This window comes from Vulpes lagopus, chromosome 12 (genome assembly GCF_018345385.1).
Source record: "Vulpes lagopus strain Blue_001 chromosome 12, ASM1834538v1, whole genome shotgun sequence".
In the NCBI taxonomy this organism is placed as follows: domain Eukaryota; kingdom Metazoa; phylum Chordata; class Mammalia; order Carnivora; family Canidae; genus Vulpes; species Vulpes lagopus.
Window position 1 is genome coordinate 2,800,301 of NC_054835.1, and position 18,554 is coordinate 2,818,854.

Here is an 18,554-nt window from a genome sequence, read left to right on the forward strand (position 1 = left end):
ACTTCAAGATGCAGCTCAAATGTCTTATCCTCTGGCAATCATTACTTGATTATCCAAGTAGAGGTACTTAAATCTCAGCTATGCTTGCATAGTACCTCATGTGTCCCCCAATCTCTACCAGTATCCCCCTGGATTATAGATTGTTATGTTTCTATTTGTTTCCCAAACCCCTAAGCCAAAAATAAGGGTTCTTCACCTCAGAGTCAGAAACCATGTTTGCATCATCTATAATCCCAACATCCCTCCCTCTGACACACACAACTGGGTCCTAAGTGCGGGGCAAAGAATCAGAACTAACATGTTGAAGTTCAACTCATTTTTTCAATGGAACGATTCCATATGCTTCTTGCACAAAGTAGTAAATCCTGACAATAAATTTATTTCTTATCCTCAGAACCAACACATGTTCTAGTATCAGCATTGTTCAACAGAACTTTCTGAGGTGACAGAAATATTCTGTACCTGCATTGTCCAATACAGTACCCACTAACCACATGTGGCAAGTGAGCATATAGAATGTGGCTAGTGCAAATGAGGACTGAATTTTTAATTTTATTTAATTTTAATTAATTTAAATTTAGAAAGTCACCTCAGGCTAGCAGTTGTATATTGGACAGTACAGCTCTATATTCTCCTCATTAAGGAGCCTTCCTAGAAATAAACATTCCCTCACTAACTTTCTGGCCCCTGTCTTGCTCTTGGGGCTCAAGGGACTGGGTACAGTGGGATAGGGGGTTTCATGAAGTTCAAAGCCACAAAGGGCCCTGCATGACCAATGACTCTTGACTACCTGCAGAGGGCCTGGGAAAAACCCATCATTCTAAAAGAACTAGAGCCTACAAGCTGACTTTTTATAGACACCCCTAGGCTGCACTGGTGGATTCCAGGTGAATAAGGAGGCCAGACTCACTGGTCCAGCTCTGCAAATCCTGACAATATTAAAGCCTGCTGACTGCAATTCAAACAGTCAGTTGGCCCTGAGTTAAGGAGCAAGAGATAGGAATTTGATGGAAACAATGAATTAGAGGCTCCAAACAGGGAGTTAGGTCACCTACAAAATCAGATAGCTCTGTTTATAGGATAAAGTGTCAGCTAAGTTCAAAACTCTGTCATTTACAGATTACCCTGAAGCCAGTATGCATGACTGAAAAGGAAATATTAGAAAACCAGGAGAGAGTGTCAAAACTGTACTATAAGGTGAATTACTGAAATGTCTACTTAAATGTGATTTAAGCTTTATTTTTCACATTATAAATTAATAAGCCAGAGAAGTTGTATCAACAGATCATTTGTCCTAATTTTGGAGTGTCACCACATATTCAAAGTGAGTAAAAGATCTATGCTAGACAGGGAGATTAGAATTCTGGCCAGGTAGGGTGAGAAGTTATGCCAGAAAACATTGAAGAGAATGGCTTGGTCTCTTAGCACCATGCTGTTACCATCTCACTGCATCTCAGATGCAGTCAAAAAGCCAAAGCTTTGACATCAGGCAGGCATAGGTTCAAATTCATACTCTGGGTTCAATCCCAAAATATTAAAGGGCAGTTCTCTTTGAACTTCAGTTTTCTTATCCATAAAATAGGCATAACAACACCTATAATGCTAAAGACTGTGAGAAAAGAATAAGACAGGAATATAAAATACCAAGCCCAGTCCCTAGAATATAGTAGGTACCACTATATGGTACTATGGTATATATAGGTGACTTCTAGATCTTGTTCTTGAGTTGTAAACAGTAACTCAGAGCCCCTCACTTTATAGATGAAGTTTAGAGTTTAAGTTTTTGTTTTACCCAGATATATTCTCCTACCTCAGTAATCCAGATGTGATTTAAAAATAGTAATAATTGGGATCCCTGGGTGGCTCAGTGGTTTAGCACCTTCAGCCCAGGACGTGATCCTGGAGTCTCGGGATCGAGTCCCACATCAGGCTCCCTGCATGGAACCTGCCTCTCCCTCTGCCTGTGTCTCTGCCTTTCTGTCTAAAATAATAATAATAATAATAATAATAATAATAATAATAATAATAGTGTACCACTCTGTTAAGGTTTGCCACACAATTTGTTTTTCACAACTCCCTTGTTGGGGAGTTATTGGTATTTTCCCATTTTATAAATTCAGAAAATAGTGATGAGACTTGACCATGGTAACAAAGTTAGTCAGTGGCAGAGGATTCAAAGCCAGCCCTGTGTGTGGCTTTAATTCCTATCTTTTGGAGTGACAGTGGGGATACTCTATCCCCACCTTGCAGGAATGACAATGGTTTGGTTGCTCGGGACTTTCTCCCCAGCCAACAACCCTTACCTGTGTAGTTCTTCATCAGAGGGTGAGTACTTGGCAGTGACATCAGCCAGCTCCCCAAAGATTTGTTTGCTATAAACGGTGAGGGAAGACAGCAGGATTAATTCCTGCCAGGTAGAGCTCAGGAGGCACGTGTAATCCTTGATTGAGAGCTCGCAGAAGAAAGGCAGTTTCTTGATCCAGGCAATCTGCCTAAAGAGCAGCTCATCGGCCAGGCGGCAAAGCAGGGCAAATAGCTCTGCTTGAGTCACAGCATACCTGGGGGTAGGAACAATGGAAAATCACTTCTAGTGGCCACAGGTAAGGATGGGGGCACAAAGGGAGGGTACTCCCAAGAGTAAAAAAGGGTCTCTGGCAGTAGGTTCCTTGCCCTTGACCATGGGTCTCGAGCTCCATTCAACTGAATATAATGATAAAGGGGCAGGATTGGAGCCAGCAGCAAGCTCAAGGCTGGAGAGACAGGTGTGGTAATCTCTTGAATAAAGAGATTTAAGAAAGGAAAAGAAGTTTGGAAACTTGTGCAATTATTAGGGAGTATGACTTTAAAAAAAAAAAAGATTTCATTCATTCATTCATTCATTCATTCATGAGAAACACATAGACTGAGGGAGAAGCAGGCTTCCTGCGGAGAGCCCAATATAGGACCTGATCCTGGAACTCCGGGATCACACCCTGAGCCGAAGGCATACATTCAACCTCTGAGCCACCTAGGCATCCTGGGAGTATGACTTTTAATGTTGGTGCCTACTAATGTTCCATGTGTTAGAGAAAATTTTATCATTCCTGCAGTAGTTTTGGCAATGAAAGCTCTGTTTCAGGGAATCTGGTGCCCACCCAAATCAGGGACTGGCACAGAAATGAGCCTGAGGCCAGATGGCTAAAAGGAACATGCTCAGCTTTTCCTGCTCTCATTGCACCCCCTGGTGGTTTAGGAACTAACGTTGTTCAGCCCTGGTGAGCTACTGCTGAATGGAAGTAGCAGGGCATTTATCATCTCTGGGCTGGATGAAATAGGATCTCAGTTTTTTCTTCTCTCAAGGCCCCTTGGCATGACTCGTACCCATACCCCCATACCCAGGTTTATAAAGATTTTGTATGGTCTTCTTGTAAGTATATCTTTGAATTACCTTTTCTGCTACTGGAGACTAGCTTGAGAAATCTCCAGATACATCTGAGGGGTCTAAGCTGGTAACAAACAACCTATGCCTCAGCCCTAAGGAGTAATAGGTGCAGAAAGTGGTGGGCAGAGCCGACAGAGGACTGACACCCACTCAGGTTTGCACACAGAGCACAGGGCATCAGGCTACCAAGGGGTACACTGGCTAGGGATGCAGACAGTCCACAACCAGTTAGTGCCTTGAATGCCTTGTTAATGAGCCTAGACTTGACGTATAATCATTCCCAGAATTAAAGCCCACCTCTGGCTCAGGGCTTGGTTTATCCAGGCTCAAGCAGAAACAAAAGTCCTTTCTTTTTTTTTTTAAATTTTTATTTATTTATGATAGTCACAGAGAGAGAGAGAGAGAGGCAGAGACACAGGCAGAGGGAGAAGCAGGCTCCATGCACCGGGAGCCCGACGTGGGATTCGATCCCGGGTCTCCAGGATCGCGCCCTGGGCCAAAGGCAGGTGCTAAACCGCTGCGCCACCCAGGGATCCCCAAAAGTCCTTTAATCCCAATTCCATAAGGATTGAAAAACAGCCCCAACTCTGAACAAAGATGCTCAAGAGATGAACAAGTGACCACTGACTTCAAAGATAAATACAGGTTTGTCCTCTGATGCTTGAGTCATTACTCATTATCCCCCTGACTCATTCCAAAGCCTAGGGTATTAGAGGCTAGGGAGGAAGGTGGGTATGGGATAGGAATCATTTTGGAGTTACAAGGGTTAAACGGGGCACTCACCCATCTTCAATCAACATGGGTGTGCCCAATGGCTCCAGGTCCTCGGCTGATACCAGCTGGTGAATCAGACTGTATGACTGAGGATCCAGGCTTCGAGCTTGTGGGGGCAGGAGCGGTGAGTGGGTAGAATAGCTAAAAAGGTGCGGTATGTACTGATAGTGTGGAGGCATGGACATCCCCATGTACTGCTCTCTGAATGCCATGAATCCATTTAGTTCCACAGACCTACTGAAGAGAAGAGTCTCATGTCAAGCAGAACCATATCAGGTCTACTGCCTGCTCAAGTTAGCTAAGGTTTTCTTTGGCCATGCAGTCTGTCTTCATCAGGGACATAATGAATGGTTACATGCATGTCTCCCTACTAGAGAGGGGCTCTGTGCAGGTATATGTATGTGAAACTGATCATTGGACACTCAGGACCTGGCAAAATAGGTACTGAATAAAGAGTGGTTGAATAAATTCTTTGTATAGGTGCCACAACTGAAGAGATTTTAATGGATACTCAGACTCTGATCCACAAAGGTGGAGGTATATATATTTTTTACTGCTAGGAAAACTAAGGCATAGACAGGCTAAGGGCCTTGTCAGGCCACAAAAGAAATCCAGTACTTAGCAAGGAATCTCACATGTGGCAAGAACTCCCTAAACATTTAAAGGAAGGAACAAAAAAGGAATAATTAAATGAATAAAAGTTATAATAAGAGAAAGGAAGATTCTTATCTTCTTCCCTTTCCTGGAGAAATCTAACTACTCTGTCACCTAAAACAAAAGTCATTTGGCTTTATCTAGATGCATATCCTATAATAGGGGTTGGCAAACTATAGCCTATGGCCTGTTTGGTAAATGAAGTTTTAAGGGAACACAGCCAGTGCTCGCTTCGGCAGCACATATACTAAGGGAACACAGCCACGTTCATTCATTTAGTCTCTGGCTGCTGTTGCACTATAATGGTAGGGCTGAGTAGTTGAGACCCAGACTGTGTAGCCTGCAAAGCCTAAAATATTTATTATCTTTCCTTTACAGGAAAAGTTTATCAATTCCTGTTCTATAAGAAAGATTTCTGCAAAAAAGAAATCTTCCCTGGTAGTTGGTGGCTACATTTCACACCTAATGACTAACTTAAGATAACATTCTTAAACCAAGAGTCTCCAAATTGGTATTCCATGATAGCAGCAAATTTAATTAGCTTGAACATTTTCAGTTTCTTAAAATTTACAAAGTCTTCACTCTTGCGGAGACAGAAAAATTAGGACTTAATGTTGTCAGTGTGGTTTATTTCAGTGATGTGAGGAAAGGGCTACATTTAAAATGGCATTTTGTTAGGTAAAGAACGTATGGGCATAGACAGCAGCTATAGCACTTTCTTAGCCTGCAGAAGAGACTGCTGATATTTTCAAGGTCTTTAGCAAAAAGCAGGCTGAGAAATGCTGCTTTGTGTCATCCTGGCCCTTCCCCAAAAGACTGAGGAAGCAAGAATATAATGGCTGAGACAAACTGGCAGGAGTACCCAGCCCAGAGGTTCCCTGTGGGTCTACTCTTTGGGTGATTCTTAAAGGATACTGGGTTTGCCTTAAAGCTCACCTGGAGGACAGTGTGGAGCCTGGTGAGGGCTGGTTGCTCTCTGAAGCCCTGTTCCCAGGGGAACTGTGGTCGCTGTCACCATGGTTGCTCCAGTGATTGGCCTCTTCCTCAAATTCCTGCCCAGACATGATTCTTTCGATCTCTTCCTCTGATATCTTTGACAATGAATTAATATATGTTAGATTGAGTGCTCAGATATCTTCTGTTCCTTCTTTAGGACCAAGAATGTATTTAAACCTCACAAGGATTCCCAGAACTCTCTAGAAAGACACCCAGATGCTCTCCCTTCCACCTCCATATTCCAGGGTCTCTCACTAATCTTAGGACAGCTTAGTTGCTTGCTTACCAGCACCATAGCTCACTATGGCCTTCCTCTTGTCCATTTACCCTCCTCGCAAGCCACAAAGCCTCCACGTTCTTCAACACTTTGTGCTGGAGTCTATTCTTTCTTACCCCTGAAACATCACTCAATAATAAACTCCTACTTGCCTTTTAAGACTCAATTCAAACGTCACCTGCTTTGTGAATCCTATCACTACCTAGACAAAATTTTAGATCCTTTTTCTATCCACTTATAATTCTGTGTATTCTGAGATAGGCAGAATAGCATAGTGGTTAAAAGGATGAATTCTAGAGTCAGACCACCTTTGTTCTAACACAGGTTCTGATACTTTCTAGTTGTACAATCTTAGGCAAGTCATTTAACTATTTGAACTAAAATTCAAAATTTGAACCAAAAATGCCTGCATGGTGGAGAAAAATAATAATATATGTCTCATGGGATTGTTGTGAGGATTAAATCAGTTAATACATTTACACAGGTTAGAAAAGGGCCTAACAGAGCAACAATTAGGGAAGGTTGACAATGATATCTTCACCATCATTGTTATTTTTATAGCACTTATAGTAACATATCATTAAAAATGCCCTCTGTCAGACCTAACGCTATGACAGAACCTAGAAAAAAGTACTCAAAGAATGCATGTTGGATAAATAAATGTTCACTTATTAAGTACTATCCATGAAACTTCACATTGATTTTCTTAGTAAGAAAGACATCCCAAGTCTACTGAAAAAAAAGAAGAAATTCTAGCTCAGCCAAGTGAACTGACTTACCCAAGATCATGTCTAGGGAGGAGTTTGAGGAAGAAGCCAAAGTATCCAAGTATTTATATTTAGTCCATGGCTCTATCTATCATACCATATAGGGAGTGAATAAATACGTCTTCTATAAAGTTTTAGTCAGAGTTGAAGCCTAACTGGCTAAACTCAGCAAAGAATGAGAATGAACAGGAAGGAGAAAGGACCAGATAAATTTTTATTTCTTATTCCTATAAGAAACCCTGGGAGGAGGGCAGCCCGGGTGGCTCAGTGGTTTAGCGCCGCCTTTGGCCCAGGGTGTGATCCTAAAGACCCAGGATCGAGTCCCATGTCTGGTTCCCTGCATGGAGCCTGCTTCTGTCTCTGCCTCTCTCTCTCTCTGCCTCTCTCATGAATAAATAAATAAAATCTTAAAAAAAAAAAAAAGAAAAGAAACACCTGGGAGGACATGTTCTCTCAAGTCTGACTCAAACTTGTATAACTCTTTGTTCCAGCAGCCTGTGAGGAAACCTTGAGCTTCTCTGATCATAAATACAGGAGGCATTGAGAACTGGAAGCCAGACAGCACACAGGACTTGGAAGGGAAAACAAGAAACATTTAACTGGTACACAAGTTGAGTGACTGGTCTTAAAAAACTTAGATTGCATATTGAATTAGAGGGGTAGTCTTTCTTTATTCAATAACATGTACAAACCAATCTTTTCTCTTAGGGATTTTTAGAACACTGAAATCTCTGATTTTATAAGAGATATGAAGACAAAAGATGCTATCGAACTACAAGACATCTACAGAGACCCTGACTGAAGCAGCCTCAGTGACGGTAGTGAGAGAGCAAGACCACAGCCTAGAGGGCATGGAAGTGCTTGGGCTGAGTGAAGAGAACTAGTCCTGGGTAAATCAGATTATTCCAGCTGGGAGCCAAAGTTGGGATGCATCTATATCTCCCTATGGGTTCCACAGGACACTGGGCAATCACTGATGCGTTAAAGGTATGGAACATATCAGGAGGGCTTGTATCTAGGTTTAGATTTTATCTGTCATTTCCTAACTGGCTGCTTACTGTTGGGCAAGTCACTCAAGTTTTCTGAGCCTTAGTTCTCTCATCTGTAAAATGAAGATAATACCACCTTTTTCATAACTTGGGTTCACTCTTAGGGTGCAGAACTGAATCAGACTTGAGAGGTTAATCTAAGATAAAGTTATGAAGTACAGGTATACAACAGTTGCTCAATGAATGGAAATTCTATCCCTTATTTTTAATTATATATATATTTTTAAAGATTTTTATTTATTTATTCATGATAGAGAGAGAGAGAGAGAGAGAGAGGCAGAGACACAGGCAGAGGGAGAAGCAGGCTCCATGTAGGGAGCCTGATGCAGGACTCAATCCCAGGACTCCAGGATCACGCCCTGGGGCAAAGGCAGGCACTAAACCACTGAGCCACCCAGGTGTCCCTATATTTAATTATAATTGAACACAGTTAAGAACTTGGGAGATCACAGCTCTCTCTCTCTTCCTAACACACTACCTAAAAAAGTAAGAGACAAAAGTAAAAATTATATGTCCAGTATCAAAAAGTCAAATGCAATGACAGATGAAATAGATTTCCCTGAGCATCAGCTCTCTCCATCCTAGAGAGAACATAGAGTCTAGAAATGTAAGCTATTGAAGATCCCTGCTCTGGTGGGAGAAGGGTACTCAAAAGACACTGAGTAATACTGAGGAAGGTTTTTCATTGAAGAAATGCTGTAGAATTCTTCCCAATAGATAAACTCTCTACTGCATCTAAATATAAATGACTACAAATAAAGGTCATAAATGAAAAGCCCATAGCTAACATCATACTCAATGATGAAAAACTACAAGGTTTTTCTCTAAGATCAAGATCAAGGCAAAAATGCCCACTCTCACCATTTCTATTTAACACAGTACTGGAAGTCTTAACCATTGCAATTAGAAATGCAAAAGAATAAAAAGCATCTAAATCAGAAAAAAATGTAAAATTACCTTGGTTCATACATGACATGATCTTATAAGTAGAAAATCAAAAAAACTCTTACAATAAAAGAATTCAGCAAAGTTTCAGGAAAAAAAAACACTTGCAAAAAAAAAAAAAACACTTGCATTTTTATATACTAACAATGAATCTGGAAAGGAAATTAAGAAAACAATCTCAGTTACAATAGTATCAAAAAGAATAAAATATTAGGAATAAATGTAACTAAAGGGATGAAAGACTTAGACACTGCTGAAAGAAATTAAAGATATAAATAAATGGAAAGACATCCTCTGTCCTCAGATTAAAAGACAATTATTGTTAAAATAGCCATACTATCCAAGGTGATCTACAGATTCAGTGTAATCCCTATCAAAATTCCAGTTTTTTGCAGAAATAGAAAAAAAAAACCAAAATTCAATATTGAAACTCAAAGAACTCCAAATCACCAAAACAATCCTGACAAAGAACAATAAAGCTAGAGGCCTTACACTTACTGGTTTCTTTTTATTTTTATTTATTCATGATAGCCACACACACACACACACACACACACACAGAGACAGAGAGAGAGAGAGAGAGAGAGGCAGAGACACAGGCAGAGGGAGAAGCAGGCTCCATGCAGGGAGCCCGACGTGGGACTCGATCCTGGGTCTCCAGGATCGCGCCCTGGGCCAAAGGCAGGCGCTAAACCGCTGCACCACCCAGGAATCCCCACTTACTGGTTTCAAAACAAATTAAAAGCTATAATAATCAGGGGCGCCTGGGTGGCACAATGGTTGAGCATCTGCCTTTAGCTCAGGTCATGATCCCGGGCTTCTGGGATCAAGTGCCACATTGGGCTCCTCGCGGGGAGCCTGCCTATGTCTTGGCCTCTCTGTCTCTCATTAATAAAAAATAAATAAATAAATAAATAAATAAATAAATAAATAAATAAATAAATAAATAAAACAAACCTTAAAAAAATAAAAGGTACAGTAATCAAAACAGTATGGTACTGGCATGAGGACAGGCCTACAGACCAATGGAAAATAATAGCCCAAAATAAACCCACATAAATATAGTCAAAAGATCTTTAACAACAACGATCTCTTAAACAAGTAGTACTAGAAAAATTAGATATTCATGTGCAAAAGAATGAAATTTGATTCCAATCTTATAGTTCATACAAAAATCAACTCAAAATGGATTAAGACTTAAATGTAAGACCTGAAACAATAAAAGTCCTAAATGAAAACATAGAGAAAAAGCTTTTTGACATTGGCCTTGGCAATGATTTCTTGAATATGATATCCAAAGTATACGCAATAAAAGCAAAAACAGACAAATGGAATTACACCAAACTAAAAAGATGCAAGGCAAAGGAAAGTCAACATGAACTTAGAGAATGAGAGAAAATATTTGCAAACCATTTATTTATCTGATAAAGGTTAATATCCAAGAGTTAAAGGGAATTTCTATAACTCAACAGCAAAAAACCCCAAATAATCTGATTTAAAAATGGGCAAAAGATTTGAACAGACATACAAAAAAAATATCTTGCCTGAAGACATATGAACAGCATGGCCATAATGAAAAGATGCTCAACATCACTAATCATCAGAAAAACACAAATCCAAACCATAATGAGTTATCACCTCACAACTATTCAGAATGTTGTTATCAGAAAAAAAACAGAAAATAGGAAGTACTAAGGAAGATGCAAAAACTTGGAACCCTTATGCACTGCTGGGTGGGAGTGTAAAACGGTGTGACCACTACGGGAAACAGTTTTTCAAAATATTAAAAATAAAACTACCATATGACCCAGTAATTTCTCTTCTGAGTATCCAAAAGAACTGAAATCAGGATCTCAAAGAGGTATCTGCCCTCCCACATTCATTGCAGTATTATTCACAATGACCCAGAGATGGAGACGACTTAAAATATCCATTGATGGATGAATGGATAAACAAAAGATAGTATATACATAAAATAGAGTATTATTCAGCTTTAGAAATCCTAACATATGCCACAATGTGGATAAACCTTGAGGATATTATGCTAAGTGAAATAAGAAAGTCTCAGAAGAACAAATACTGCATGATTTCACTTACATGAGGTATCAGAAGTAGTCAAACTCTTAGAAAGGGAAAGTAGAATGGTGGCTGCCAGAGACTACAGAGAGGAGGAAATGAGTTGCTGCTCAATGGGTATAGAGTTTCAGTCATAGAATAAAAAGGTTCTAAAGATCTGCTGTACAAAAATGTGCACATAGTAAATAATATTGTACTGTACACTTAATTTGTTAAGGAGATAAATTTCATGTTAATATGTTTTTTACTGTACACACACAAAAGAACACGTATGGATAGATATCAAAATAAATTTTCAAGAAATAGATATGATTTGAATAACATGAAAAAAGTTTGATTTTAAAAAAAGAATGATTACAGCACACACCCACAGCCCACTTGAGTGCACATACTAAGTTCATGTGATAGAAAATGCCCCATATTTCATCAGCATATGTCTCAAAACAACTATGAAATCCTGTCTTTCTCTCATTCCTTCACATTCACTTGGATAAATCTTATCAATTTTACCTATTAAGTATCTCTTGAATCTATTCTTTTCCCTTCAATGTGCACTATCAGTGCCCTACTGGGGTCAGTGAAACTGACCCTTACCCAGCTCCTCAAACACCATTTTTATTTCTAGAATATTTTTAAATTTTTAAAAGTTATTTATTTTAGAAAGAGAGAACATGCACGGAGAGAGAGAGGGGCAGGCAGCAGGAGAGAAAGAGACGGAATCTTCAGCAGACTCTCTGCTGAGTAAGGAGCCTGATATGGGGCTTGATCCCATGTCCACGAGATCATGACCTGAGCCGAAATCAAGAGTCAGTCACTCAACCAACTGAACCACCCAGGTCCCTCTAGAATGATCATTTTATTTATTTATTTATTTATTTATTTATTTATTTAATTAATCAATTAATTTATTTTTTTTAAAAGATTTATTTGTTTATGATAGACCTAGAGAGAGAGAGAGAGAGAGAGAGGCAGAGACACAGGAGGAGGGAGAAGCAGGCTCCATGCAGGGAGCCTGATGTGGGACGCGGGTCTCCAGGATCATGCCCTGGGCTAAAGGCAGGCGCTAAACTGCTGAGCCACCTAGGGATCCCTAGAATAATCATTTAAAAATGCAAATCTGACCATGTGTCTCTCTCTATATTAAAAGCTTTTAGTAGTTGCCTCTTGGTCCACACCAATAATCCTTGAGACATGGGCTTGCTCACTAGTGTGCGAGGGATTCACTGGTTGGGTCATAAATAGATTCAATTTCCTACCTTCATGAAGTTTCTTCTTCTGGCAAGTAAGAACAAGTTGGTGTAGGCTAGCCCTACAAAGCCTTTACCTAAGAAACTATAATCAAAGATAGTTGAAGGCCATTCTTTAGAGAATAGATTCCAAACTCAAGGACTGCCTTATTTCCTGCCATTCCACTACTTGAGCCCAGTGCTCCAGCCTGACTCCATAAACTCTCCGTAATTCCTTAAAGATTCATCTTGTGGTCTTTTTACAGTCTGTTCTGTCTAGTAGTAATAAAAGATACACTCCCCACCCCTTCCCAACATAGCTAATTCCTCTTTTTCCTTCAAGACTTAGTTCAAACTTTACGTTCTCTCTCTCTCTCTCTCTTTTTAAAAAGATTTTACTTATTTATTCATGAGAGACACACAGAGAGAGAGAGAGAGGCAGAGACATAGGCAGAGGGAGAAGCAGGAGCCTGCAAGGAGCCTGATGTGGGACTTAATCCTGGACCTCAGGATCACACCCTGAGCCAAAGGCAGGTGTTCTACCACTGAGCCACCCAGGTATCCCCAAACTTTACCTTCTCTAGGAAGGCTTCCCTGAATGTCTTCGGTCCCCAACCACAGCTCCAATTCAAACTGAAAAGAAGTCCCTCTTTTCTGTACTCCTTGGGCATCCTCTGTTACCACTCACTGTACTCTGATGTCTGTTTACACATCTGACTCTCCCACTAGACTGAATTCACAGTACAAAGGATGTGCACAAAGTAAATACTTAAATATTTGTGAGACTGAATGGGCATTATCTTTCCTACTCTATAAGTAAGGCAATGAACTTTCTGCTGATTTATCTTTAGAGATACTGAACTGCAAAGTAGTCTTTGCTGTTTTATGCCAGGCTAAGTTATCAATAACTTTAAGTGAAAAACAAAACAAAACAAAACAAAGCAAAACAACTTTAAGTGAGTGACAGGAAAAATCCTCTGGATGTTTTAGAGCCAAAATTGAATTTACTTCCTGTGAAATCCCTGGGAAGGACTGAGGGAATTACAAGAGCTTTAATCATTATATTACAGATTTAAGATTTTCAAAGCACTTTCATAACCAGGTTCTAAGAGCAGTTTTGCAGGAATGAAAGCAAGATCGCTTTCCCCATCAGGAGATGAGAGGATCAAGGTAAATAGCTACAGGGACATCTGAAGCCCTGAGCTTCCAGGATAGATCACAAAGACTGAGGCCTAGAACTCACCTGGACAGGCCCAATGCTCTTATTCCGGCCTCCAGGCATGCCATCTTCTCTGATTGCTGGAAGGAAACATAAGTCAACAGTCAACAGCATACCGACAGAAGTCTAGGCACAAAAAGAGAACTTATTTGGCCAAAAGCACAAGTTAATAATTGGTGAAATCAAGATTAAAACATAGGTCTTTCTGGACCCAAAGTATGTACTCTTTCTCTTTGCATTATTCTAGGCTACCTCATAGGCAGCAGAGACTTTTGGGCCTCCAAGGCAATGGACACACACTGCACACGCTGCATACATTTAATATGCTCAGCAAAGGTAACAGCATTAATAGTCCTCTGCACAATTACAAATATCCCACCAGAATGATGTACCTGAAGGCTCCAGTAAATTCAAAGAGAGGAATAGAAAGAAAGTATTTTTTATTTCCTGGCTAGTTTGAGTCTAATTTATAGGATGAGGAGAACAGATTGTTTTTTTAAATTAATCAAAATTTTGATCTGATTGGTTTCTTCCTATAAAAGCAGTCATTAGAGGGGTACTTGGGTGGCACAGTCGGGTTAAGCATCCAACTCTTGGTTTTGGCTCCAGTCATGATCTCAGGGTTGTGAGATTGAGCCCTGTGTAGCGCTCTGTACTGGGTGTGGAGTCTGCTTGGGATTCTCTCTCCCTCTTCAGCCCCCTCCACTTGCATGGGATGCACCCATGCAGGGTGCGTTGCACGTGTGTGTGTGTGTGTGTGTGTGTGTGTGTGTGTGTGTCTGAGAGAGAGACAGAGAGAGAGAGAGAGAGAGAGAAATAAGAGATGAAGTTGGAGGTTGGAGAGACCAACTGGGACCAGATCACAGCTGTTTTTTGTTTTTTTTTTTTTTTTTCAGATCACAGCTGTTAATGGCAAGGTAAGCATATGGACTTCAGCAGAGGAAGCTGAGGATAAGATGGAATTCAGGGGGAGATGTGGTCAGGTTGGCATTTTCAAAAAATCTTTGTGATGGCCACTGTGGAGGCTGGCTTGGAGGAGGCAATGTTAACAACAGGAGGTAATAAGCTAACAGCTTCATGTGAGAGTAAGCTTTGCTATATATAAATATATATTTGCTTTCAAAAAATTAAAACATGAAGAATCTAGAAAGTCCTTGGGGCAGGGTTGAGAGTTCCAAGCATAACACTCAGTTCCTGTGGTAGGTGAAAGGCTGACAGGAAGTTCATCTTCCTAAAGTAAACACCATTATTGGTATTCTTAGAAGATTATACATTTCAGAATTAGACAAGCTTGGGTCTAAAACCAGTTTTTGCCTAGTGTTTAACTACAGACAAGTTTCTTCACCTCTCTGAACTTCAGTTTACTGAACAATAAAAGGGGCTACTCTGGAACCTATCTTATGGGGTATGGTGAGGATTACATATAAAATAACATAGATAAAGCACCAAGCATAGGGCCTGGTATATAAAGTAGGTATTCAGTAACTAATCCTTCCCTCTATCCAGCCTCTTTTCTTTTTTTTTTTTTTAAATTTTTTTTTATTTATTTATGATAGGAACACAGTGAGAGAGAGAGGCAGAGACACAGGCAGAGGGAGAAGCAGGCTCCATGCACCGGGAGCCTGATGTGGGATTCGATCCCGGATCTCCAGGATCGCGCCCTGGGCCAAAGGCAGGCGCCAAACCGCTGCGCCACCCAGGGATCCCCCAGCCTCTTTTCTACGTATACAATTGTAATTAAAAAATCAAGATTCCATTCTCTGCTTTGCTGGAGCTTTAACATCTTTGAAGCATCTGTGAAATGAAGACAACAGATCTGCATTACAAGACTGCTGTGAATCTGGAGTGAGAAATATACACAGCTTATATCATCAGAGCCAGATACATACTGGTTTTTGTCTGGAGATTTCTTTCAACCTAATTTCAAGTTCTAAAAATCCTTAAAATTCCCTCTCTCTACTGTTCTAGAGTCGATGAGAGTCTTCAGACATTTCTATTTCCAGTACTGAGTTCTCCATGTCTTTGTTTCATCTCACAGGTACAGAATAAAGAACTATCATCAGCAGATTCAACAGTGAATACATTTTACTTGATATCTCACTCTTATTGCCTTGGAGGTGAGGAAGGAACTCAACATGTTTTTCTGTTTAAAGGACCGCAAATCTTAAAGATTTACATCTTACCAATTTTTTGTTCTGTTACTTAAAAGCTCATGTTGTCTCTCAACCCCACCAGGACTAAGGAAACTCCTATATGATGGATAGGTACTATGTTTTGGATACTATCTCCGGTAAAAAAAAAAAAAAACAAAAAAAAACCATGGGGGAAGTATAAGTATAACTTCTACTGAAAAGATGAATGTAAGGCTCAGAAAAATTAAGTATTTTGTTTACGGTAATAGAAACTAAACAGCATAATCAAGGTTGGAGTCCAGACTATTAGACTAAGGCCAGATTTCTTTCCACAACTAGTTTTTACGATAGTGTGTCTGCATATGATTGGAGAAACAAAATCTTAGGTAGGCATAAACTCTTAATTACACACTTATCCTAATGTGCATTAAAATACACTAATATTAAAAAAAAAATACACTAATATTAATTATCACTAAGGTGATAAAAATTCCCTTTGAAAATTAAATTTGATTTAAAAAAAATTTTTTTAGGGCAGCCCCAGTGGTGCAGTGGTTTAGTGCTGCCTGCAGCCCAGGGTGTGATCCTGGAGACCCAGGATTGAGTCCCATGTCGGGCTCCCTGTATGGAGCCTGCTTCTCCCTCTGCCTGTGTCTCTGCCTCTCTCTCTCTCTCTCTGTGTCTCTCATGAAAAAATAAAATCTTTAAAAAATATAAAAATAAAAAAAATAAAATTTTTTTAAAGATTTATTTATTTATTCATGAGATGCACACAAAGAGAGAGAGCGAGAGAGAGGCAGAGACACAGGCAGAGGGAGAAGCAGGCTCCTTGCAGGGAGCCCAATGTGGTACTTGATCCTGGATCCTGGAATCATGCCCTGAGCCAAAGGCAGATACTCAACCACTGAGCCACCTAGGTGCCCTGATTTTTTAAAAAAAAATTTTTTTTAAATTTTTATTTATGTATTATAGTCATAGAGAGAGAGAGAGAGAGGCAGAGATACAGGCAGAGGGAGAAGCAGGCCCCATGCACCGGGAGCCCGATGTGGGACTCGATCCCGGGTCTCCAGGATCGCGCCCTGGGCCAAAGGCAGGTGCCAAACCGCTGCGCCACCCAGGGATCCCTTTAAAAAATTTTATTTGAAGAATATAAACAATAGTACTGGTTTGGTCAAAGATGGTAAAATTTGTCAAGATGACATGAAACTGCCTTTAGTATGGGAAATAATACAATGTGTCACAGTACCTCTGTTAAAACAAAAACCTGGATCATATTTTAAAGCTTATGACATACCCACATATATGGTATCACATCTGACCTTTGGAAGATGTACATTATTATTATCCTACGTAGTTTAGAGATGGTAAAAACCTGAAGAGACGTAAAGGGACTTGTTCAAGGATACCCAGGGACTGACAGAGTGGAGAATTTCAGTTTAGGTCTTCTGATTTTTTTTTTTTTTAAGATTTTATTTATTCATGAGAAACAGAGAGAGAAGCAGAGACAGAGGCAGAGGGAGAAGCAAGCTCCCTGCAGGAAGCCTGATGTGGGACTTGATCCCAGGATCCTGAGATCACGACCTAGGTGAAAGCAGATGCTCTAACATGAGCCACCCAGGTGCCCAGGTCTTCTGATTCTAAAGCTGTGCTTGTTTCTTGATACTAAACTGAGCTAAGAGCAAGTTCTCAACAGGGCTGAGAATCTTTCTTGTGATAAATTGATTTATAAAAAAACAAAAAGAAAAACCAAAATCTTCTGGGTATAAGATTACAGGAATGGTTTTGCTGTACCTCTTATCCAAGCCTGAGTGGCAACAGCCACAATTCTTCTATCTGCTTAAAAGAAGTACAAATACTTTTTCTACTCTGGAATTCATGTACCATCATTGCTCACTTAGGCTTGGGCAGCTGAACCAAACCCAGAAACAGAAAGGTAAGATATGAAGCTAACTACATCAAAGTTCTGCTCAAAATCCACTGGTGGGGCAGCCCTGGTGGCGTAGCGATTTAGCGCCGCCTGCAGCCCAGGGTATGATCCTGGAGGCCCAGGATCGAGTCCCAAGTCAGGTTCCCTGCATGGAGCCTGCCTCTCCCTCTGCCTGTGTCTCTGCCTCTCTCTCATGAATAAATAAATAAATAAAATCTTAAAAAACTAAAAATAAAACTGTACTCTCTTACTTTAGCATCCATAAGTAGATCCTATCTATAGCAATTGTTACTATTGTATTTTAATGGTGATTTTCTATTTCCCTCATGTTTATAGCATTCTATAAAAAAGAACTGTTACCCTCTATTTATTCAGTTAGTTCTATCAGTATGAATTCATGGATATTTTACTCTTCGCTTTTTCAACTAATACATAGTTATATTGTTACTCAAGTTTTTCCAACTTTGGCTACTAGAAGTGCTTTCAGGTTGGCTTCTATGATCTTTTGGTAATGCTACCTTCCTGCCCTCTCCTTTAAAAAAAAAAAAGCATATTCTAACTTTCTGGTACCACAAGATGCTCCAGGCTCATCTTGTATTTTTCCTGCCCCAACCCTAGAATCAACCATTTCTCCAAAGAGGCCTGATTCCTTTTGATATTTGGAAACCAAGATCTGGTTTTTCCAATTTTTTTTTTCTAAATATGAGTTCATATTGATACTTCCAATCTAGCACCAGAAGTTTCGGTCTATCCTTCCCCCTTCCTGATTTATAACTTCTTTCTCTGGTGTGAGAAACCTGACTTCCATTATCAACAATGTATTCATTTGTTGGTTCAACCCTGGGATATATATAGTGTCAGAATTCCCAACCCATAACCTTGAGAGAAATAAATTTACAAACTAGAGAGCTTTGTTTGTATACAGTTCTTTTTGTCTTCAGCCCTATAGTATACAGTATATACTCAAAACACTATTTCCCAAGGTCAGCTCTTTTCTTCCCATTTCCTTCAGTGTGGCTATGTGATTTATTTGTAATATCATATTCATTTATCACAGTCTACATTCTGTCTTTTCCATAATATACTTGTTG

General features: G+C 39.9%; 1 protein-coding gene across 4 annotated transcripts in view; it reads right to left on the reverse strand.

Moving 5' to 3' along the window:
• Positions 1-18,554, reverse strand: part of NR6A1 (nuclear receptor subfamily 6 group A member 1) — a 225,035-nt gene that overhangs the window by 14,667 nt on the left and 191,814 nt on the right. For 3 of the 4 annotated variants that reach the window (XM_041725639.1, XM_041725636.1, XM_041725640.1), the window contains 4 exons: positions 13,429-13,484; positions 5,786-5,940; positions 4,205-4,432; positions 2,304-2,558 (listed from right to left, as the gene is read on the reverse strand). In XM_041725639.1, the coding sequence (XP_041581573.1) occupies positions 2,304-2,558; positions 4,205-4,432; positions 5,786-5,940; positions 13,429-13,484 (694 nt within the window). The remainder of the gene's footprint in view (positions 1-2,303; positions 2,559-4,204; positions 4,433-5,785; positions 5,941-13,428; positions 13,485-18,554) is intronic. The other variant, XM_041725637.1, reaches the window with a different exon arrangement.